The sequence below is a fragment of the Microtus oregoni genome, unplaced genomic scaffold, assembly GCF_018167655.1.
Source record: "Microtus oregoni isolate MIOR12 unplaced genomic scaffold, Mior012 000015F_ref0000493, whole genome shotgun sequence".
Lineage (NCBI taxonomy): Eukaryota > Metazoa > Chordata > Mammalia > Rodentia > Cricetidae > Microtus > Microtus oregoni.
Window position 1 is genome coordinate 36449556 of NW_024543074.1, and position 24110 is coordinate 36473665.

Consider the following 24110-nt stretch of genomic DNA (forward strand, 5'->3'; position numbering starts at 1 on the left):
GTTTCACAATAAGAACCCAGAAGTGGCTTGTTGACACTTTCGAAATGTCCTAACGTGGGAATGTATCTTCAATGACGTCATACACAGACGTCTTAATTCTCCTGTGTTGATGGATTGGTTCCCAGCTGGATCTGATCATTGAGAGTCAGTTGAGTAATAAGAGATCCAACCTAACCAATTGCTTGGTCTGTTGATGGATTTATAGCTTGAAGGTATTACTAAGGTTATGGGAACTCGATATTTAGACCAAGGAGCTCTCTGAACACACGTTTGTGAGGACTGCCCCTGGTCCTTCCTTTCCTTTCCTTGTTTGCTTCCACACCCTTCCACCAGAATGCTCTGTCTCATCAAGAAACAATAGAGCCAGCCAGCCGCCCACCAAGTAGAACCTTGAAAACCAAGAGTCAAACATAAACCTCTGCCCTTTGAAGTTGGTTGCTGGGTCTTTGTCACAGTGATAACTGGCTAACGCTGGGAATTTAGAGGATCTTTGCTAAGGACTTGTGATTTGTATCCCAGATGAAAGCAAAGATAAAAGCGTGTGTACACAGTGCGTTCAGCCAAGCCAGTGTGGCCTCATCTGGACAGGGAGGTGAGCAGCAGGAAGGCTCTGTGCTGTTCCTGGAGAGTACGGAGGCCAAAGGAAACAACTCGGGACACTGCACTGAAGCTGGCTGTTCTGGGTACAGGGTGGGTTCTCTGTGCCATCACACTCTGTGGGAGCTGCTGCCAGCCCCACACTAGTGCCATCTCCACCCTGGGTTAGTGACTTTCCTATTGCTGTGGTAAAATACACTGTTAGCTGTCGACTTGGCATAATCTGGGATCGCCTGGGAGATGTGCTTTGGGGGCACGCCTTTGAGCCGTTGATGTGGGAAGACTGAAAATGGACAGAATTATTCCCGGGCTTGGGGGCCTGCACTGATTAAAAGGAGAAATCGAGATGGCCGCATGCATTCGAGCTTTCTGCTTTCCAACGTGGATGCAATGTGTGACTGAATAGCTTCCTCAGGCTCCCTCTGCCCCAACTTCCCTGCCATGATAACTGTAGTCTAGAACTGGGAGCTACGTAAAGCCTTTCTCATGTCGCATCTTCAGTCGGGAAGCAGAGAGTGACAAACGCTTATGCCCTGCTGCCTTCCTCCTTTTGGTGCAATCCAGGAAACAGTGCTGCCCACTTGAGAGTAGTCGCCTCCCTTCAATGACCCTAATCACCATACTCAGCTAATCTAACCTAAAAGTTCCTTCACCGGTGTGCCTAGAGGCTTGTCTCCTAAGTGATGCCTATGCTGTCAGTTTGATCACAATACGATCACACTCCCCCATTGCTTCCCTGCACTCAGATACCTTACACTCATTGTCTCTTCAGAGTTTATAGATAGCGACCTCTCCAGGTTAGTAAACTGCCCATGGTCTAGCTACAAAGCTAAAATATTTGGGCTCAGTTCACTTGAAAACCACCTGGGGAGTGGTTGGAAAAGTGGGGAAATCTTGAGGGCCCCGTCTCTGTTGGGGAGATGCTGCATAAAGGTGGCTTTGATACTTTATTTTTAAACAATCTTTAAATAAGACTTTGTATGTACTAGATAATATTCCAAACAGTTATACTTTATTTCCCTTTTATTCTCTCTCTCTCTCTCTCTCTCTCTCTCTCTCTCTCTCTCTCTCTCTCTGTGTGTGTGTGTGTGTGTGTGTGTGTGTGTGTGTGTGCCTGCAAAGGCTAAAAAAGAACATCTGATCCCCTGGAACTGAAGACACAGGCAGCTGTGAGTCTCCTGGTGTGGGTGCTGGGAACTGAACTTGGATCCTCTTGCAAGAGTCTTAGAGTCTCTTGAGTGGTCTCTCCCGCTCCTGTTATTTAATCTTCCAAACAGCCCAGGCAAATAGTGGCTGTCCTTATCCCCAAATTATAGATGAGGAAGCCATAGATTGGGAAGTTGAGGAGCTTGTACAAGGTCCCACAGCCTCTCAGAACAAACATCTCCCACTTACTGAGTGCCGTCATGTTAAACCTACGTCTTCTGAAGTGCTCACATTTAGAGATAAACTGCAGAGTCTTTCAGTGAGGTAAGGAATCCACTCCATTTTTTTAAAATGCAAGTGTAGAGTTGTTTAATTTGCCCTCAGCTTCTGAAGGCTAATTTTTGTGTTGAACACAACCACTTGGGCCAGTTTTTTGGTTTTTTTTTTTTTTTTTTTTTTTTTCCTGTAAGGATAGAAGTGAGTAGTCAGGGAAGCAGGAATCCAAAGGCCCACACTTTGATGGCTGGAGGAAGAAAGGTGCCACAGCCTGAGTATAGTTTGTTCCTTCTCAAACAGGAGATTTGGGACCAGGACCAGGGTCTGTGAGAAGTGACTATGGGACTGTCCTCATGAACAGACAAATCCACTCATGAGATTTTCAGACTAATATGTTGCTTTCAGAGTGAGTCTGCTATAAAAGCAGTTAGGGAGGGCCCATGAGACGGGTGCTTTCCATGCCACCAAGTCTGTCCACTTGAGTTCTATGTCTGGGTCCTGCATGGCGGAGGGAGAAAACTGACTCCTGCAAGTTATCCTCTGACCGTCACGTAAGTGAGCAAAATCACAATAAAGACATAACTCAGTGTGGGAGCACTTCACTTAGCGTGCGTTAGATCCTGGGTTTGATCCTCAACACGGAGAGAGAAGCCCAGGTCCCCTCAGTCGTCCCTGGATCTCATCTGAGGGTGTCTTGTGGTCGCACCACTTCATGACTCTGCCAGCAAGAAAGCCATCACCAGATACAGCCCCGCCACTGCGGACAAGAACTACAAGCCAAAATAAACTTTTTTAATTTATTGCATTGGTTTGGATAGTTTGTGTCCCTCCAAGTTTCTTGCGCTGGATGCTTGGTCTTCAGTGTGTGGTTGGAAGGAGTTGAATCGAGAGATCATTACGGGCAGTGCCCATGAAAGGGATTAATGTAGGTCTCCTGGACACCATTTCTTTCCAGGGTTGTTATAAAAGAGCCGTGCCCTGGTCTCTTCCCACACTCTGGCTTCTTGGTGGTGTGATCTCTCTCTGTCCCATAGTCCCCTAAGAAGCCTTTCTCCACTAGCCCTTTGTCAGAGCTGGCGCTTTGCTGTTTGGAGTTTCAGCCTCCAAAGTTGTGACCTAAGTAAATCTCATTACTTCATAAAGTGCCCAGCCTGGGGCATTTTGTTCTGACAATGGAAAATGGACTTACTGAGCCTGTGGTATTGTGTCCTTAGGAACAGAAAATTGACTAAGAGACATTGCTTTCAGATCCCTGAGCTGTCTCAAAGTGGGAGGTTTTTAGGGTCTCTACCTGGTTGTCAAGATGAGTTTCAGGGGGGCTGGAGCGATGGCATAGTGGTTAAGAGCACTGGCTACTCTTCCAGAGGCCCTGAGTTTGATTCCTAGCACCTACATGGTGGCTCACATCTGGCACCAGGTACACCTGTAGGGCACAGACATACATGCAGGTAAAATACCATTACACATAAAAGTAAAATCTGTTAAAAAGAGAGATGGGAATAAAAAAAAAGAAAAAAAAAAGAGAGATGGGTTTCAGGGACAGGTGATGAAACTGAGATAACTGGACAACAGCATCCCAAAAACCTAAGCTACAGGCTCACCCATGTTATTTACCATAATTTTGTAAGATACTTTCTTGAGCAAAGTTGACAATTATTTGTCACCTGAACAATCATCAAAGGCGGGGAGGGGCTGAGGAAAACTGGTAGATGGTTCTCTTTAAAAAGGTTCTCTTTATTGCCGGGCAGTGGTGGCACATGCCTTTAATCCCAGCACTCGGGAGGCAGAGGCAGCCGGATCTCAGAGTTCTAGGCCAGCCTGGTCTACAAGAGCTAGTTCCAGGACAGGTTCCAAAGCTACAGAGAAACCCTGTCTCGAATAACAACAAAAACAAACAAACAAACAAACAAACAAAAAGGCACACAATATTGGATAACCAGACAATCTCTCAAAGGAGGTTCTGAACCCCTTTCCTCTTGCAAAAGGCGCAGATCCCTGTCAGACTCTCTCCCTTCACTGGGTGAAGGGAAGTCTGGCGGCGTGTCCTCTGGATTGGAAAGGCGTGTCCTTGGAGTTTTTTGTCAGTACTAGACAGACCCTTCGTGTCTTCAGCGCGGCTGCGACTCCCCCGGGCTGGGGAGTTCAAGATCCGCCCCTTAGAGGGCGGCTTCGGGTCAGGGCGGGGCAGGCTCCAGCCAGCCCTAGCGCCGGCGCCGAGTCCGCAGCCGCCGGTAACTAACCAGCCGTGGCCTCACCCGCTCGGCAACTCTCTTCAGCTTCAGCGACGGTGGACTCTCCCCGGTGCCTGGCGCCGCGTCCCGGAGCGCGCACTCCTTTTCTCGGCGGAGGGAGCAGGCCTGGGGCGCGTCGTCCTACAAGACGCGCTGACGTCGCCCTGGGCCGGTAGTCGGCGCGGAGCGGCCGGCGCGCGCGCGTGCGTTAGGCGCTCCCGCGAAGCAGGCAGGCGCTGCCACCGCGGCTGTGCGGGTTCCAGGGCGGCGGCCGCCACACAGCAGCGCCGCGGACGCACCGAGCCGAGGCGGTCGCACCTGCGGGGATGGCGCGGCCCCTGCCCTGCACCTCTGCCAGGCGCGCGTGTAGCTCCGGGGACGCCCAGTGACGGCGGCGGTGCCCTCTGCCCGGCAGCGCCCAGGCCGCTTGGCCAGAGCCCCGCGGCCGACGGCGGCCCGGGCCATGAGGAGCGGTCGGGCCCAGGTCTCGCTGACCCCAGCTCCGCGCGGCGGCCTGCCCCGTTTCCGCTCGGGTCTCTCGGCATGAGCGTCAGTCCGGGCCCGGGGCCGTGGCTGCCCCCGTCCCGCCGCCCCTGGGCGCGCTCCGGGCCCTCGGGCCCGCGGTGCTGATCCCGGCTCTCCGCCACGCTGCCCACCCAAGCGCTCTATGTCCCGGGGGCGCGGCCATGGAGGTGGTGGGCGACTTCGAGTACAGCAAGCGGGACCTCGTGGGACACGGGGCCTTCGCTGTGGTCTTCCGGGGGCGGCACCGCCAGGTGAGCGCAGCTCGCCCGCTGTCTGGGGAAGGCCGGGGAGCCGACGCCCCGGTCCCGGCCGCTGGGCTGGGCGCCCCAAGCCGGCCTGCCTTTGTGCTTGCTGTCACTGTCTCAGGGTTTGTTTTGGAGGCCGGAGCCGCTAGGCTGAGCTCCACCTACCGACCGGCGGCGAGCCACTGCTGTGCTTCTCTGTCCGTGTGCTGGGTAACCGGAGTACGCCCAGGAAGAGAAAGGCCAGTGGTCCCGAGGCGACTAAGATCCCAGTGCTTGCATGGTGCAATGTGCTTGTCCGGGTTCATGCTTGGTGGACCTTTGTCCCCTCTCCCCCGCCACGGGCTTTCCGTAGCTTGTCACCTTTAAGGTGGATAATTGCACGCCCAGTGGAAAACGGGCAAGTTTCCCGTTAGCCTGCGACTTTCTCGGACTAGGATGGTATCGCTTTCCTCCGTGTCCGGGGTGCCCTGTACAGTCTCTCCCCTTCTTGAGTTAGACGAACTCCAAGTGGGAAAGATAGTTTGACTCTAATCTAATAATACAACGTGGATGCAAGCTCAAGCCTCAAACATTTTTTTTTTCTAGCCGCTGTTTCGCAAGTAGGGTCACACGAGGTTTTAGAATCTAAAGAATTTGAGAATGGCACATAGGGAGTGGAAATAATTTTTTTGCAAAAGGCCTTGGTTGTTTTGATTGTTGTCAAAGGGCCTGTTAAAACGTACTGTCTGTTTCTCATTCATTATGAAATAACTTAAAATTCAAGAAAAACAGAACAAACAAAAAATGTAATCCAACCAAGCTACTTTTCGTTGAACCCTATCACTTCCCAAGTTTATATACACATTTCTCCATAATGCCATATAGTTGTAAACTTTTTTCAACTAACGCTATATTGTTTTTACTACTTTTACTATGTTGTAGGACATTGCCTTGGTATTGTGTCATTTATCAAACCATTTTTTGTTTGAGACTTGTGATCTTTATCATGTTTCCCTAGTACTGTATGTACATTGATTTGCTAAAAATATATTTACACTTAACACATTTTTATTGTTTTTGAATCATTTCTATATTATAATTTTCAGGCATAACACTGTTTTTCCTTTTCAGAAAACTGATTGGGAGGTAGCTATTAAAAGTATTAATAAAAAGAACTTGTCAAAATCACAAATTCTGCTTGGAAAGGAAATAAAAATCTTAAAGGTATGCTATTTTATAGTACAGTTAAAAGTTAGCCCGAGTTAAATGAACATGAACATTTAAAGTTGGGTAAAAGTTTGGTAATTTTTAGTTGCTGCTCATTTTTGCATGCTCAGTTTTGTTTTTGAAATATTGAATAGTCTGAAGCTATTTTTCAAATATGTGTTTATTTATTTTGAGGCAGGGTCTTACTACATAGGCTTGGTTGACTTGGAACTAACTGGGTAGTCCAGGCTGGTCCCAAACTCACAGTGATATGCCAACTTCTGCCTCCTGGTGACTAGGAAAAGTTTGTTTTTGTTTACGTGTGCGAACATACACGTGAATTCAGTGGCCATTGGAGGCTTTTGGAATCCAGGGAACTGGATGTGAGCGCTAGGAACTGATCTTGAGTCTTCTGCAAGAGCATCAAGTGCACTCAGCCATTGGGTCTTTTTGCAGCCCCCTTTGAAGCTATTTTTAAGAATAGATATTTGTAACTCTTGGCCAAACAGAGGGATTCTGTAAAGAATGATTTTAACTTCTTATGATTTCTTCTAGTTATTGTTTGAATGCCACACAGATACAATTGGTATCTCGTTGTCTTCTGTTGTACCCTTAAGTGTTAGGGAGAAACAGGAGAACTTGGTGTGTCACTGCCCCTTATAAATAGAAGAAAGTTATATTTAATATTCATTATCATTTCAGGTTTGTTAATTTTATTGCCTTATGTGTATAAGTATTTTTACCTGCATGTAGGTATGTAAATGCACTGTGTAAGTGTCTGGTGCCCAAGAAGGCCAGAAGAGGTTTGTTGAGTCTCCTGAAGTGGAGTTATAGGAAGTTGTGAGCTACCATGTTTGGTCTGGAAATTGAACTCAGGTCCTCTGTAAGAGAAGCCAGTGCCCTTAAGCACTGAGCCAGCTCCAGAAGGAAGTTAATTTTTAGATTTGCTCACAGCCGGTAGCATTATCAAAGTGAGGCACTTTCAGGGGAAAAGGAAAAAAAGAGTCCATAGTCAAATAGATTTGGTGAACTTTGTTTAGTGACTGTCTGTACAAATATTTGGCTCAAATTTTCTGCTGGTTTTGATATCCTCACCGCAGTGTTTCCAGACTAATTTGATCGTGGAAACTTTCTCCAGCATCTGCTTTCCTCAAAAGCATCCCGCGGAGAATTTTTGATAAGAATTACAGTTCATGGGATGGGAGGAACGATGCAGAAGTCATGATTCCCAAAGAAAAGTTCTCTGAGTGATGAATTATATTTCAGGCAGATAGTGTTTTTTAAAAGCACTTTGGAATTCATGTCTTTATTACTATTTGAAACGTTAAAAATTGAAAGCTAGTAGGCAGTCTGCCACCATACTAATTGTGGCTTTTTTTGGAAAACAACGCTTATTGGAAGTCTAAGAAATGAACAGTGATGGGCTGCAGAGATACTGCTTCTCAAAGGATCTTGGTTTAGTTCCTGCCACCCACTTGGCAGTTCGCAGCTGCACATAACTCTAATTCCAGGGACACTGACACCTCTGGCCTCTGCACCACACGGTGCACAGACATACAAACAGGCAAGAACTCCTATACATGTACAGGTAAATAGATAAATAAGACACATCATTAAAAAAAGAACTGGTGGTAAAAACAAAATTTAGTTCTCAAGTAAAGTCTGATCAGATACACATATTTTTATTCTGTAATGGGTTGACTTGTTCTAAGCTGTTAATAAAGGTATCATGTGCTACAAATAGTATCGGTATATATAGAAATGAGTTGTATTTGCATACTAGAAATATATTAAGATTATCAGACTATGTAATAATATTTTAAATTCTTTATTTCCTTACCAGGAACTTCAGCATGAAAATATCGTAGCACTCTATGATGTTCAGGTACTTTATTTTGGATATTTTTTAACTTAAAATTAAAAAAAAATATTTCATGTGAATTTAAGTGAATTTTATTGGAAATTTAAGATTTCCTTAATTTGTTCTGAAAAAAACATACAATCAGAGTTACAATAATTTTTTTATTTTTAAAATTGGATTTATATGGGATAAAGAGACGGCTCAATGGTTAAGAGCACTGTCTGCTTTCCTGAGGACACAGGTTGATTCTCAGTACCTACATGGAAGCTTACAACTGTCTGTAATTCCAGTCTCAAGGGATCCAGAGTTTTCTTCCTGCCTCTCTGTATGCGACCTGGCCACTAGGCAAAGACATGACACACAGGCATGCATACAGGCCAAACAACCATACACATAAAATGAATATAGGTATAGCAGACTTCCTTGTTGGACTATCTTTGGACTGCCAGCCTGCAAATAATGACCTGGAGACTTATTATTAATTATGAAAGTTTGATCTTAACTTAGGCTAGTCTTAGTTAGCTCTTATAACTTAAATTAGCCCATTTATATTAATTTATGTTCTGCCATGTGGCATTACCTCTTTTCTATCTTGCACCTTTTCTTTCCTCTCCTTGTGTGACTGGCGACTCTGCCTTTCTTCTTCCCAGAGTTTTCTCTCTGTCTGGAAGTCCTGCTGATACTTCCTGTCTAGCTATTGGCCATCCAGCTTTTTTATTATACCAGGAACAGCAATACATCTTCACACAGTGTACAAATACTCTGCAACATTTACGTTTTTAAAATTGTTTTTTTTTGTGTGTGTGTGTGTATGTATGTATGTATGTGTGTGTGTGGGTGAATTCATGGTGTGGTGTACAAGAAACTGAAGTTAGATCTTGAGGTATGGTGGTCAGTACTGTTAGCATCAGAGCTAGCTCACCAGCTCCAAGAATCTTTTAAAAATAACATAGACTGCCGGGCAGTGGTGGCGCACGCCTTTAATCCCAGCACTCGGGAGGCAGAGGCAGGCAGATCTCTGTGAGTTCGAGACCAGCCTGGTCTACAAGAGCTAGTTCCAGGACAGGCTCCAAAACCACAGAGAAACCCTGTCTCGAAAAACCAAAAAAAAAAAAAAAAAAGAAAAAAAATAACATAGACCCCTAGATTAAAATAAATAATGTGCTGCATGAATAAATATAAATATACTGTGGAGTAGTATTGCTTTAGGGTAATTTGTGGTTTATAGCAAATCTAGCATTTGTGTACTTGTTTTTTTTTTTTTTTTGGATTTTCAAGACAGGATTTCTCCCTAGCTTTTGGTTCCTGTCCTGGAACTAGCTCTTGTAGACCAAGCTGGCCTCGAACTCACAGAGATCCGCCTGCCTCTGCCTCCCGAGTGCTGGGATTAAAGGCGTGCGCCACCACCGCCTGGCTGTGTACTTGGTTTTACAAAACAAGGTTTCTCTGTGTAGTCTTGGCTGTCCTGGAACTTACTTTGTAGACAAGGCTGATCTTGAACTCACAGAGACCCAACTGCGTCTGCCTCTGCCTCCCAAGTGCTGGGGTTAGCTACCACCAATGACTCTGAGCATTTCTTTAGTAAATGTAAAGACTGTTGTGGCCGGGCAGTGGTGGCGCACGCCTTTAATCCCAGCACTTGGGAGGCAGAGGCAGGCGGATCTCTGTGAGTTCGAGACCAGCCTGGTCTACAAGAGCTAGTTCCAGGACAGGCTCCAAAGCCACAGAGAAACCCTGTCTCGAAAAACCAAAAAAAAAAAAAAAAAAAAAAAAAAAAGACTGTTGTGGTCTACTTAAATTAGGTAAAAACCTTTTTCTTATGAAAGCAGAATTTTTTTTTTTTTTTTGGTTTTTCGAGACAGGGTTTCTCTGTGGCTTTGGAGCCTGTCCTGGAACTAGCTCTGTAGACCAGGCTGGTCTCGAACTCACAGAGATCCGCCTGCCTCTGCCTCCCGAGTGCTGGGATTAAAGGCGTGCGCCACCATCGCCCGGCCTGAAAGCAGAATTTTTAAGTCATAGTAGTAGGAAATAAAAGTAAGAATGCTGTGCATGTTTACCGTGTGTGTCTATGTGTGTTTCAGCATGGCATATGCTAGAACTGTGTTTTATTTAGAGATGATATCTGGATTCTAAGGTCATATTTTTGTTTGCTTTTTAGAGACAGAGTCTAAAGTCATCTAAATCAAACTTTGTAGTCAGAATCATTCTTAGAAATCTTTGGAGAAAAGTAGTTTTCTGATTAAATAGTTGGCTTGCATTAGAGGGATTATGATGGTTTTTTAAAAGTCATGGTTTATATGTCATGTGTTTTTTATAAATAACACATGTTAATCTTTAGTTTTTATGCTTTTGTTGTTGTTGTGTTTTCATAGTACTGTTTACTAGTGATTTCATTAGGGTTAAACCTCTAGGAATGAGGGGGTCCTAGTTAGAAGCCGCCTCAGATGTCATATTGAACCATCAGCTCAAGTTCAGTAGTAGGATCACCTCCTTGTTCCAGGTACAGATTATTGTAAGGCTGCTTTGGTTCTACAGGTTGGCAGGGCATCGCCCCAACCTAGAACATGAAAACCATTAAGGCCATGAAGCCAAAGAGCTATTTGCACATGACTTCCCATGATTCTTAATAAACATGTTTAGGTTCCAGTGCATCAGTTCACCCTAGTTCAACCTCACATCCGGGTGGTCCCATTCATTCTGTGGATACCTCTCATACTGTGAGCGGCCGGTCAGGGAGCTTCCAGTAATCACCATGCTCCATTCGTACATATTATACTTTTTGGCGGCTGCAGCCCATTCTTCAGGGACCAGCAGCATGCCTTGGTTGTGTGGAAAGCTGCCCGTGCCCCGAGTGGCACCATGCTGCCTGTTATCTTTTGCAGTCATTGGACTCCCAGGGCTCATCCTGCCCACAACCATCCTCATCTTCTGTCATTTTTTTAATACTTTTAGCTGTGAGAAATTTATTAACAGTTTTTGTACAGAAATACAGTGTATGTTTGTTAAGTGTTGTCCTCCCTGTTTGGAGACAAGAACTCTCACCAAGCTCTCAGGAGATAGGAAAGGCTCGTTCCCTAGGTAGCAAACCCTCCCTGTTGTTGCTTTCTCTTGCACTTGGGATTACACGTCTGTGCTGTGTGGGTTCAGCAGCTCGGATTCAGGTTCTAGTACTTGTAAGGTACTTTAACAACTGAGCCACTCCCCAGCTCACTTTTTTTTTTTTTTTGCTCTCACTGTGTAGCTCTGGTTAGCTTGAAACTCACTATGTAGACCAGATTTGTCTTGAAGTCCTAGAGACCCACCTTGCCTCTGCCCCCCTAGTGCTGGACTAAAGGTGTGCATTGATTACCATGTCTGATAGGGTTCCTAGCTTTCTTTATTTTGGTTTGGTTTGGTTTGGTTTTTGAGACAGGGTTTCTCTGTAGCTTTGGAGCCTGTCCTGGAACTAGCTCTTGTAGACCAGGTTGGACTCGAACTCACAGAGATCCGCCTGCCTCTGCCACCCGAGTGCTGGGATTAAAGGCATGTGCCACCACTGCCCGGCTGCTTCCTATCTTTCTTGAAGTGAAATTAGTTGTTAAAAATTTTTATCATGTTGACTCTGAAAAGGCTATGTCAGTTTATTTCAAGCAATAAGAGCCCCCATACTTGACAAATCTCATATGAGAAAAACTCCTGAAGTTTAAAATTTTTTTTCATAAATCATTAGTAAATGAATCATCTTGTTATATTTGGTGATTGTTTGTTCTCTCTCCCTCTGCCTCTCCCTTCCTTCCTTCTCTCCCTCCTTTCTTTTTCTTTCTTTCGTTCTTTTGGGATTTTGAGGCAGGGTTTCTCAGTGTAACAGCTCTTAGCTGTTCTGGAATTCCCTTTGTAGACCAGACTGGTCTCAAACTCACAGATATCCACCTGCTTCCCAAGTGCTGGTATCAAAGCCCTGTGCTACTGCTGCCTGGCTGCCCTTTGTTATTTCTTTTCTGACTTTCTCATTGCTGCCTCTGGTGTGTTTGTTGTTAATTGCTTTGTAATTAGTATTTTCTTGAGGCAGTTAAGGAAAGCAGTGGTGAGCAGAGAAGTGGTTCTTGTTTATGGTTTTTGTATGGACGATGACATCAAGCAAATAGTTGTAATTTTAAGCATGCAAGGCTGTGTGCAGAGCTGCTGCAGAGCTTTGGAGGAAACAATAGAGGAGCCAGGGTGGGACTGGGGGAAGGCTCCCTGAAGAAATTATTTGATAGGTGGGTGGGAAGGCTAGGCTAGGAGTTGGTGAGCGAGCAGCAAGCAAGTGTCCCAGGGACTTCCCTTGTGAGGGTCACAAAAAGGAAGAGTTACTGAGCTGTTGAGCTTGGTGGCCAAGGAGAAGGCTTTCCTGAGCAGAATACAGAAATGAGAGCTGGTGGTGCTCGAGAGGTTAGAAGGAGCCCGGTGGTATGATCTTTATTCTTTAAAAAAAATCTGGTTATGTGACTTTGAAGAAGCAGCAGGCAGAGTGATAGGAATGAGGAAAATCAGGACAGTACTTGTTGGTAGGAGGTGATGGCAAAGAGATGTTAGGGAGTTTTATGGGAAATGGGAATGTTACATGTCTTGATCTGAAGGGGACACATTTGTCATAATTAATTGAACTGTAAGGCTGAATAAGACTATTTAATGTTAGTGTATATAAAGTATATGCCAGTTAAATGCAAAAGAAGGTGGTTGGCATTCATAGTTTGAAACAATACTTATAACAAAAGTAAATTTCTATTACTAAGCCACCCAGACTATAATTGGTTGTTATAACAGCCAGAAATGACCAAACATGATAAGCCCTGAATGTAAGAAAACTTAAATTAGGGTGTTGTTTTTACAGCAAACTCATTTAGGATCTTGTCCAAGTTAGCACTATTATCCTTGTCACTATTCTGGACATGACTGTACCCTATAGGGTACCCTGAGGTTGTCCAGTGCAAGTTAATCACAAGGGAAATGACACTAAGGACTATAAGAATGACATTATTATTTCTTCTTTTCTGTGAGATATCTCATAGAAGTTACCTGAAGATTGAAGAATGAATTTAAAAATGTAGCAGAGCCAGATGTGGTGGTGCACATCTTTAATCCCAACACTAGAGGCAGAGGCAGGTAGATCTCAAGGAGTTTAAGAACGCCTGGCCACCGGGTGGTGGCGGCACACGCCTTTAATCCCAGCACTGGGGGTGGGGGGCAGACAGGTGGATGTTTGTGAGTTCGAGGCTGACCTGGTCTACAAGAGCTAGTTCCAGGACAGGCACCAAAGCTACAGAGAAACCCTGACTCGAAAAAAAAAAAAAAAGAGCAGCCTGGTCTACATAGCCAGATCCAGGATAGCCAGAGAACCTGTCTCAAGACAAGCAAGTGTAACAGAGAAATTGAAAGATTGGGTTTTAGGAACTATAAATTTTTCTTTTAATCTTCCTTTGTTAGTAAATAGGTTTCTGTTACTTTTGTATCCTACTGTTGTTTTCTTTATTTCTGCTCTGAGTCATGTAAAGTCTGCCACAAAGAACCACTTGTACTGCTGCTCAACTTGTAAAGACTCACTTTTTTAAAAGCTAAGTTAATAGATCCTTAGTGTAAAAACAAAACTATCTAACAATATATGAAGCAAAAATGAGATACTTTATTCTCGACTCATTTACTTCTAGAAGAAACCTCTGGTGTATCTTATATATAACTTTCTCTTTTTTATATTTATTTTACTTTATGCGTATGTTTGCTTGTAGTGCACATATATGCTCCACTTGTGTGTCAGGTGGTTGTGGAGGTCAGAAGAGGGTGTTGGATCTCCTGGAACTGGAGTTATAGGTTTTTAAACCTCCATGTGGGTGCTAGGAACTAGACCCAGGTCCTCTACAAGAGCAATAAGTGCTATTAATTAGTGAGCCATTTCTTTAGCCCCAGCTTTCAAACCCTTCTGCTATCTTCTGTTGGCTCTTAATTGAAGCTATCTTTCCAAGTCAGGAGTTCCTCATTAATTGTATATTACCTTCACATTCTTTCTACCAAAAGCTTACCCTTAGAGGCTGAAAGAAGTGGAAAAGTCTTCTTGTGGTTTCTCCTTTCATTGAAATAGGCCTTGCAAAGGCATTCTATAAAATGCCTGGTTGGTAGGGTAAATATAGATCCTTCAGTAGACACTGCCAGTGAATCACTTCACACTTCTACCAACAGTGTATGAAGGTTCCTCTTGCTCCACCTTCTTGCTAAGATTTGGCAATTTTAGTTATTCTGGTAATTGAGTTGGGCTAGGATTTTTTAATTTTATTTTTTTGAGGCGGGCTTAAATAGTCCAGACTGGTTTCAGACTTGCTGTGTAGCTCAGGATGACCTTGAACTTCTGATATTCTGCCTCTGCCTCCCAAGTACTAGGATTACAGGGGTGGACAACTTTGCCTAACTTCTAATTATGCTTTTAGTTAGTATTTTCCTGTTGTCTCTTGTTTGAATGTGATTTGTATGTTTATTAACAATTTAAATATCCTTTTGGAATTTCCATGAAAGTTTCTTGCTTGTTTATCCACTGGGTTATCTTTTTGTTGTTTGTAAGAAGTCTTTTAAAAATTTTATTGGCATTACTTGTGTGTGTGTGTGTGTGTGTGTGTGTGTGTACACATGTACACATGTACACATGTGCATGCAAGTGTCTTAGGAGGCCAGAACAGGTCATAGGATGCCCTGGAGCTGTAGTCACAGGTGATTGTGACCATTCTTGGCATAAGTGCTGAGAAACAAACTCATGTCTTCTGGAAAGGAAGAAAGCACTCATTTTTTTTTTCAAGACAGGGTTTCTCTAACAGCTGTCTGTGCTGGAGTTCCTCTGTTCATCAGGCTGGCCTCAAATTCTCAGAGATCCACCTGCCTGTCTCCCAAAAGGCATGTACCACCACTGCCTGGCTTCCATTCTTTTTATCTTATTCTCGTAAGAAATAAGGGAAGCAACTCATCCTACGTCACAACTTTTTTTGTAGCTGTAACTTCACATTTAGGTCTAGCGTTGGAGTGGGCAGCCCCTTGGTAATGGTGGCAGAACAGCTGTGTAGCAGCCCCTTGTGGTACTCATGCCTAGGGCTAATGGTTACATCTGGGGGAAGAGCTGCTTGACTTCCTGACCTGAAGCACCAGCTTTTATTTCTGATCTGGATAAACTGAAACTTAAATTTAATGACAAGTTACTATAAAAGGGAATGAAAAAGGTCCTATAAATGGACATCCAAATTGAGGGAGGGGACCTATTTTATTATGTGGTGCTGGAGCCCGAACATGGGGCTCATGTATGTATACTGGGCAAGTGTTTTGTGAGTGAGAAAGACCTCCAGGTCAAAGTTCACATTATTAAGTTCAGAAGTAAAAGTTGTTTTATAGAATTGCTTTAAGTTTTTTCAGATTCTTATAGTTAATTTCTCTAATTCTTTGTTATAGATATGTGGACAGTAGGAAACCGTTTTCTGACCAGAACGGGTTACTTCTTTTCTGTGATGCCCTTGTCTTTGAATTTTGGACCTTGTTGAGATTGTTGCCTGTCAAGTATTCTTTATTTTAACCTGTAGGACCAGTTCAAAATGACTGCCATCTATTTAGTCTCTGAATGACTAACCCAACATACTTTAAGCTACATAAGTGTTAAATTTGTTTCTCTGTGCTTTGGAGCCTGTCCTAGAACTAGCTCTTGTAGACCAGGCTGGCCTTAAACTCATAGAGATCTGCCTACCTCTGCTTCCTGAGTGCTGGGATTAAAGGTGTGCACCACTGCTGCCTGGCAGTTTGCTTAAATCTTTAAACATCTTTGTGTAATGTAATGAGACACCAAAAATTGCTTGTCCTAGTTGATGGGTTTCAGAAATGAGTTCCTTAGTGTTGGTAGGAAAGAGTAAGACCTTCGCTACCCAACTCACTTCCGTAAGGACCAAATGAAGCCTTTCTTCTCACAAGTGGTGAATACATCATGGTGCTGTTGGAGACAGGGTTTTGCTATGTTGATGAAGCCTTGAGTTGTAGTGCTCTTCCATGTGCCTGTTGACTGTGCCTGGTCAACATATTTTCATTTTACTGTTTGTCATTATCCATACCCTGAAGCTGATTTATCCTTTAGCACTCTAAGCAGAATGGAATGTTTTGATACCTACTGTAATGCGTCAGAATTTAATTTGGCTGTGCAGAATGGCTGTTTAAAACATTGTGTTGAGAAGTTTAGAACTGGAGGCATAGCATAGAGGTTTTTCTCTAGGGTGGCCCAACCCTGGGTCCATCCTTAGCAGTGCAATGAAATAAAAAAAAAAAAAAAAGATTCCTCTTGCCTGGGAATTTTAATTTTACTTTCTGATGAATTTTGTGAGTTTATTTTATTAATTCAATAATGAATAAATATATTTTTATTAACTTACCATTTTTAAACTTGATGTTTTTTGTGATATTTGTGTTTATTTTCTAGGAATTACCCAACTCTGTCTTTCTGGTGATGGAGGTAGGTATTCTACCAGTATTGACAAGTAAGTATTAATAAAGTTGATTGAATGATTTAGAGTCTGCTTCATAAAGAATGTAAAATTTAATTGTTTTAATTAAATAATTAAAATACTTTAAAATTAGATTTTATTTTCCAAATTATTTTTAAATTAAAATAAACAGAATGATTAAATTCATTTTGAATAAATGTCCTCATTTTAATTTTTTAAATTAAATTCCATTTTATTGGCTGGGTATGGTGTCACTTGCATATAATTCCATTAGAGGCAGAGATAGGTGAATCTCTGTGAGTCAGAGGCTAGCCTAGTCTATAAGGCAAGAGTTCTTGCCAGGCAGTGGTGGCACACACCTTTAATCCCAGCACTCAGGAGGCAGAGGCAGGTGGATCTCTGTGAGTTTGAGGCCAGCCTGATCTACAAGAGCTAGTTCCAGGACAGGCTCCAAAACCACAGAGAAACCCTGTCTCAAGAAACCAAAAAAAAAATTTTTTTAAAAAAATCAACATTATATTTATTTATCCATCTATCTATCTGTTTATTTATTTATCTCGTGCATCTGTCAGGGAGAGGGTGGACACTGGCTTGGAGATCAAAGGAATTGAAGGCATTGGCTTTCTCTGTTCTCCATCCATCATGAGAGATTCTACTCAGGTCACACTTGGCACCCTTCCCTCCTGGATCTCTTCAAACACCCTCTTTTTTTTTCTTTCTAAGCCTAAAATGTTTTTGTTGTTGTTTTTCTTTGAGACAGGTCTCACACTATGTATCTTAGCTGACATAGAATTTACCTTATTTTAGTCCAGGATGTCCTTGAACTCACAGAGATCTGCCTACCTCTGCCTTCCAAGTGCTGGGATTAAAGAAGTACATTGCCTTGTCATGATATAAAATAGTTTATTTTAATCACAACAGCAGTTTCTTTTGACATTGATTATTTTTTCTTTTACACTTCAGTATTGCAATGGTGGAGACCTGGCAGATTATTTGCAAGGTAATTTTATTACTGCATTTACTCTGTGTGTGTGTGTGTGTGTGTGTGTGTGAGAGAGAGAGAGAGAGAGAGAGAGAGAGAGAGAGAGAGAAAGAGAGAGAGGCCAAATAGAGACCAAGTCTCAAAATGGAAGTCAAGTTGTCATCATAGACATTTTTCTTTTCCCGCTGAACCATCTCACTAACCCTGTAAAGTAAATTTATGTTTATCTGTCAATACTCAATAAAGAGCAGTCTGTTTCATTCTATGAGGTTTTTCTGAATCTTGTCCCAAACTTGTGTAGAAATACTCAATAAATATTTGTGTGCTTGTTTACCTGGTAGTCGTTTTGCTGGTTTTCTAAACTTACACACATATTGAACTTTTTCTCTCTGACAATGAGGAAGGAGATTAGAGAAGGGGCTTTCCCCAGGATGGAAGAAACCAAATAGATTTTTTTTTCAAAATGTTTGCATCACTGACCCATTAATTCCTTTTATTTCTTTAAAAATAGATTTGTTATCTGGGCAGTGGTGTTACACGTCTTTAATTCCAGCACTTGGGAGGCAGAGACAGAGATAGGTAGATCTCTGTGAGTTCAAGGTCAGCCTGGTCTACAGAGTGAGCTCCAGGACAACCAAGGCTACACAGAGAAACCCTGTCTCAAAAAATAGAAAAACAAAAAGCATTTTTTTAAAAACCATGAAAGTTGAAGGAGGAGTGAGTGGGAGAAGGGAAGTGGGAAGGTAATGAGGGTTATATGATCTATATGTACACATATACAAAACATCACTATTAGGTATAATTAATATATGTTAATAAGAGGCCAGAGACATGACCCTGTGGGTGAAGTTACTTGCTGCCAAGCTTGACAGCCTGAGTTCAGTACTCAGGGTTCCAAATGGTGAAAGGAAAGAACATATCCTCTTAAGTTGTCTGCTGACCTCCATATGTGTGCTTCCTGCCCACTAAATGAATAAGTAAATATTACTTAAAATTTTAATATATGCTAATACAAACATTTGAAAAATTAAAATCATAGTCAGTGGGGCAGGAGAGATGACTCAGTGGTTAAGACCTGGGTTCAGTTCCCAGCATCCAAATAGCGGCTCACAACAATCACTAACTGTAGTTCCAGAGGATCTGATGCCTTCTTATGGTCTTTCTTAGCACCAGGCTTGCATGTGGTGCACATACATACATGCAAGCAAAATAACTATACACATAATAATTAAATTTAAAAACTCATAGTCAAAGGATATATTTATATGGACATTTCTTATAATTTAAAAAGCCAGTAATAAGGAATTAAAAATACTGAAATCAGTTTGGGGTAGATTTTAGTACTAAGTGATACTTGAAATTCTGAACCTCAAATGTGTGTAACATATGTGTGTGTGTATCTTTGTATGTGTGTGTGTCCCATATCAGATATCCTGCATATCAGGTATTTATATTACAATTCATAACAGCAAAATTGCAGTTACAAAATAACAAAATAATTTTATGGTTGGGGAGTCACCACAGCATATGAGAGGTCACAGCATTAGGAAGATGGAGGACTGCTGATATAGACACTGATTTGACTCACCCACTCACATTCAGTAAGAAAAATATATCTTGGTGGGTTTTGTTTGTTTGGTTAGTTTTGGTTTTTCGAGACAAAGTTTCTCTGTGTAACAGTCTTAGCTGTCCTGGAATTAGCTCTTGTAGGCATCCAACTCACAGAGACCTACCTGCCTCTACCTCCCAAGTGCTGGGATTAAAGGTGTGAGTCACCTCCGCCTGGCTCAGACTTTTTTCAATGATCTTAAGGATCAATGATGAACAAGTTATTAAAGTATTTTTAAACCATAAAGTGTCAGTTGGCATATTATTAAAGTAATTTTATAACTATAGGGTTTCACTTACTACAGATGTCAATGTTATTTTTACCTTTTACACATTTGAAAATGCTATTCTAAGAATTGTATGGACAGAAATATTCTCACAAAGGATTTAGAGATTTAATGTGTATGTGTGTATTTGTATGAATGTATGTCACATATGTGCAGTTGCCTGTGGAGGCCAGAAGAGCTTACTGGATGCTCCTGAAACTGGAGTGAGAGGTAGTTTTTAGTCACAAGATGTGGGTGCTAAGAACTAAACTTGTTATTCTTAATTGTGAGTCATCTCTCCAGCCCATCTTGAAGGATTTAAATCTTTCATGTAGATTCAGGAGATTGTACTTGAGACATTTTAGATTCATTACTTTAGAAAATTTATACTTTTATACCTAACTATATGTGTACATTATATGCTAGACTTTTTTGACGTTTCCAATACTAAGTATGTTGTTTTGTAATATCACAACTACCTTATGAAGTCAGTCTCATCAAACTTATAAAGAAGAGGGATTGTCTTCTAGAATCACACATGGGGCAAGAACTGGTAATTTAAAAGCCTTACACCCTACGCAACGCTGTTAGCCTATAGCCTCTCCAAGTGCTGTGAAAGTTACTGAATAAGTAACAGTGAGCTCTTCTGGCCCCCACAGGCAACTGCACATATGTGACATACATTCATACAAACACACATATACACATTAAATCTCTAAATCCTTTGTGAGAATATTTCTGTCCATACAATTCTTAGAATAGTTACTGAATAACTATTACAGGAGTGGAAACATGACTGCTTAAAGGTCTCTTCACTTATCGTGTGTGGGGCAGGAGGACTGTGTCTTTGAGAGATAAGAGCAGAGACAATGCTACACAGAGCTAGCTCCCTGACAACAGGTTCCCCATAAGGATTTCATTGTCTTTAGTTTGTGCCCAGGCGCTGCTTGGTACTAAACTTGAACATTTTTCCTAGGTATGACCCATGTAAAAGGGAACTTATTTTTTACCTATAAAGGACATTGTATTTGTTGAGCACCTTTTATGTTCAGAACTGTGCTATAGGAACCTTGAAATGGGAAAGAAAAAAGACATCAAAAACAAAATCGCAAATCAGTTCTCTTTAACAGATCAGGAACCATTTTTTGAGAAATCTGTTACCTCTTCATAGATTTTGGTTGTTGAATTAACAAAAGGAATATATATGAACCCCAGTTTCTTATTTATTTCATACCTCCTTAACAGATGAATTCTCTTAGTGGAATGAAAAGACATTTGATTTTGTGTGTTTAAATATTTATGTGACTCCTATTCCACCAGCGAAAGGAACTCTCAGTGAAGACACCATCCGAGTGTTTCTTCACCAAATTGCAGCAGCCATGCGCATCCTGCACAGCAAAGGTGTCATCCACAGGGACCTCAAACCTCAGAATATCTTGTTGTCTTATGCCAATCGGAGGAAGTCGAATGTCAGTGGTATTCGTATCAAAATAGGTAAACATCCATATATTGCTTTGTGGAAAGGACATTTTTTTCAGACAGTATTTTTAGATCATTTTAGTTCAGATTTGTTAGACTGATGGATTTTATTGATGCTATTTTGAAATTGTTACAGGGTTCATTGAGATTTGTTTAGATACATGAATCTTTTTTCTAACTCTAACAAGGGCAGGATGCTAAGCCTGCTTCTCCAGGAGGGGAGCTGATATAGTATACTTAGAGACAGTGGGTCCCTAACATGGCACAGATGTCTAGAGGGCCTCAGTCTTTGCTGGGGCTTTTAGTGCTTGAGAGAGTTCAAATTCTAAGTGTGGTATTGATGTTTGATGAGAGCTATGTTAATAATTTATTATAAGTAGCATCTTCGCTTGCGAGGATCAAGGATCCTTGGTTAAAGAGCTAGTAAAGTAGTGACTTATGTCGTTGACTGTTGCTGTTTTTAACTTCTTTAAATTGAGATAGCTACTTGTTTTCCTTTGGTGTACAGACTTTCAAGAAACACTTTATTTTTCACAGTTCTTTTGTTTCTTGTTTGTCTTACAAAATTATATATTTGTAAAGTGTGAGCAAAGTGTCATTTGTTCTTTTAATTTTTTTAAATTTTGTGAAACAGCTGATTTTGGTTTTGCACGTTATCTACATAGTAACACAATGGCAGCAACACTGTGTGGATCCCCAATGTACATGGTGAGTGAGAAGAACTTCTGTATTTGATCTGAACAATGATTTATATTGTTGCTGTTAATTATGTTAGCACTGATTCGATCACACAGAGACCTTGCTTTAGCTTTGTGAACTTAAAAGTTGTTCTACATTTGTTTTTAGTATTTTGAGTCTTTTTAAATTGCATTTTTTCTATGTGGACGAATGTTTTCTAGTACCTATGTCTGTGCACCACATGAGTGCAGTGCCTGAGGAGGCCAAAAGATGGTATCAGATGCTCTGGAACTGGAGTTGCCACAGTTGTAAGCTATGTGGTTGCTGGGAACTGAACCTGGATACTTTGAAGATCTGCTAGTGCTTTAACTGCTGAGCTATCTTGCCATCTCTTTATCCTCCTGTTCTGGCCTAGAACTCACTTTGTGACCAGGTTGCCCTCAAATCCACAGAGATACACCTGTTTGTCCCCTAAGTCCTGGGATTAGAGGTGTGTGCTGCCATGCCTGGCCCTGTTTTTATTAAAGATCAGTTATGATAGAAATCCCTAAATACTGGCTATTCTGTTGCTGTGATAGAACACCATGAGCAGAAGCAGCTTGTGAAGGAAAATTTATTTTATTTTAACTATGATTCCAGAGGGATAGGGTCCACAATGGCAAGACAAACATGGTAGTAGACAGCTGGAGAAGGGGGATGGCTGATCACATGTTCACAAGCAGGAAGCCTGGAAGTTAGGGAAAACAGGAAGTGGGGTGAAGCTATAATCCCTCAGAGCCATACTTCCTTCAGCAAGGTTCTGCATCATAAAAGTTCCATAACCTCCACAAACAGCACCATGTTCTGGGGGCCAGGGGCTCAAATACATGATCTGTAAGGACATTTCTCATTCAAACCACAACTGTTAGAGTCAATTGAAAATAAAAATTTATATAATACTGTCATAGTATACTTAATGTGTAATATTTAAGAATACTTACAGAAAGCTAGACAGCGGTGGCGCTTTGAATCACAGCACTCAGGAAGCTCTGTGAGTTCAAGGTCAGCCTGGTCTACAGAGTGAGTTCCAGGACAGCCAGAGGTCCACAGACATCCTCTCTCAGAAAACAAACAAAAAAGTTTAGTTTTATTTAAATAGGATTTACTTTTTAAATATTTAAATATCGGTGGTGGCGCACGCCTTTAATCCCAGCACTCGGGAGGCAGAGGCAGGCGGATCTCTGTGAGTTTGAGACCAGCCTGGTCTACAAGAGCTAGTTCCAGGACAGGCTCCAAAGCCACAGAGAAATCCTGTCTCGAAAAACCAAAATAAACAAATAAATAAATAAATAAATATTTAAATATATTTAGATATATTGCTTATATATAATAACATCTAGACTTTAATAGCATTCTAAAAATTCTTAAGTATGAAGTTAGGTCAGGGCAGGACTTGGCATAATATGCCTCTAATCCCAGCATTTAGGAAGTGGAGGTAGGAAGATCAAGAGTTAAGAGCAACCTGTGCTATGTATAGCAAGACTATGCCTCAAAAAAGAAAAAGAAAAAAAGAAATTTTAGCCTGGAACAGAGTATTTTGGCTGATTATTAAAGAAAGTTGACTCTCTGGGGAATATAGCCTAGTGAAGCCCTGGGATCAATCATCTGAACCATGAGAAAGAGGGAAAAGACTGAATTGAGACATTTACTAGGGGAACAGAAATAACATGCAACAATTAAGAGCACTCATTTTTCTTGCAGAGCACTGGGTTCAATTCCTAGCACCCTTTCAGTGGTTCCCAACCACTTACAACTTCAGTTCCAGGGAAACGATTCCCTTTTCTGGCCTGTGAGGACACTGCACACATGTGACACAGACACACATGCAGGCAGAACATCTACAAATATAAAATGAAAAAAATGAGATACTGGGAACAAGTGTTATATATGGAAAATAGTTTCACATAAGTATAGTTGACCTCATTAATGTTTGTTTACTTGATTTTTTATTTTTGGATGGGGGGGTAGGTTTTATTTTGAGACAGGGTCTCTCTATGTAACTTTGGTTGGCCTGAAGCTTGCTCTATAGACCAGACTGGCCTCCGACTCAGAGATCTGCCTCCTGAGTGCTGGGATTAGAAGTGTGCACCACCACCACCCGTCAGTATATATTTTCTTTATTACTATAATGCTCATTCTTGGTATCCATTATAATATATAGACATACTTGTTTCTTTTGTCATGCAGCATTGTATTGTAATTCTACGTATCATTCTATAAGGGTAATATTACAATATGTTAACATTTTTATTTTGTAATATGATCAAATTATTATCAGTGAATCAATGTATGCACATTAAGACTGTAACTAACATAGTTCATGTCTCTTGAATTTTTGTGAACAGGCTCCTGAGGTTATTATGTCTCAACATTATGATGCTAAGGCAGATTTATGGAGCATAGGAACAGTGATCTATCAATGCCTAGTTGGAAAACCACCCTTTCAGGTAGCCTCACTTTTTCTTATGTTCTAGGTTCTAGTATCTTCTAATTTGCAGTTACCTTTGATTTATAAAAT

The 24110-nt window shown here is 41.8% G+C and overlaps 1 protein-coding gene and 1 pseudogene across 3 annotated transcripts in view; one reads left to right on the forward strand and one right to left on the reverse strand.

Moving 5' to 3' along the window:
* The first annotated feature begins 4893 nt into the window (after nucleotides 1-4893).
* Ulk2 (unc-51 like autophagy activating kinase 2) overlaps nucleotides 4894-24110 on the forward strand; it is a 75701-nt gene continuing 56484 nt past the window's right edge. For all 3 annotated transcript variants that reach the window (XM_041663882.1, XM_041663883.1, XM_041663884.1), the window contains exons 1-8: nucleotides 4894-5026; nucleotides 6131-6223; nucleotides 8049-8090; nucleotides 16516-16548; nucleotides 17504-17540; nucleotides 20717-20890; nucleotides 21510-21583; nucleotides 23938-24039. In XM_041663882.1, coding sequence (XP_041519816.1) covers nucleotides 4937-5026; nucleotides 6131-6223; nucleotides 8049-8090; nucleotides 16516-16548; nucleotides 17504-17540; nucleotides 20717-20890; nucleotides 21510-21583; nucleotides 23938-24039 — 645 coding nt within the window. In that variant the 5' untranslated portion in view covers nucleotides 4894-4936. The remainder of the gene's footprint in view (nucleotides 5027-6130; nucleotides 6224-8048; nucleotides 8091-16515; nucleotides 16549-17503; nucleotides 17541-20716; nucleotides 20891-21509; nucleotides 21584-23937; nucleotides 24040-24110) is intronic.
* LOC121456137 lies at nucleotides 10507-16031 on the reverse strand (annotated as a pseudogene).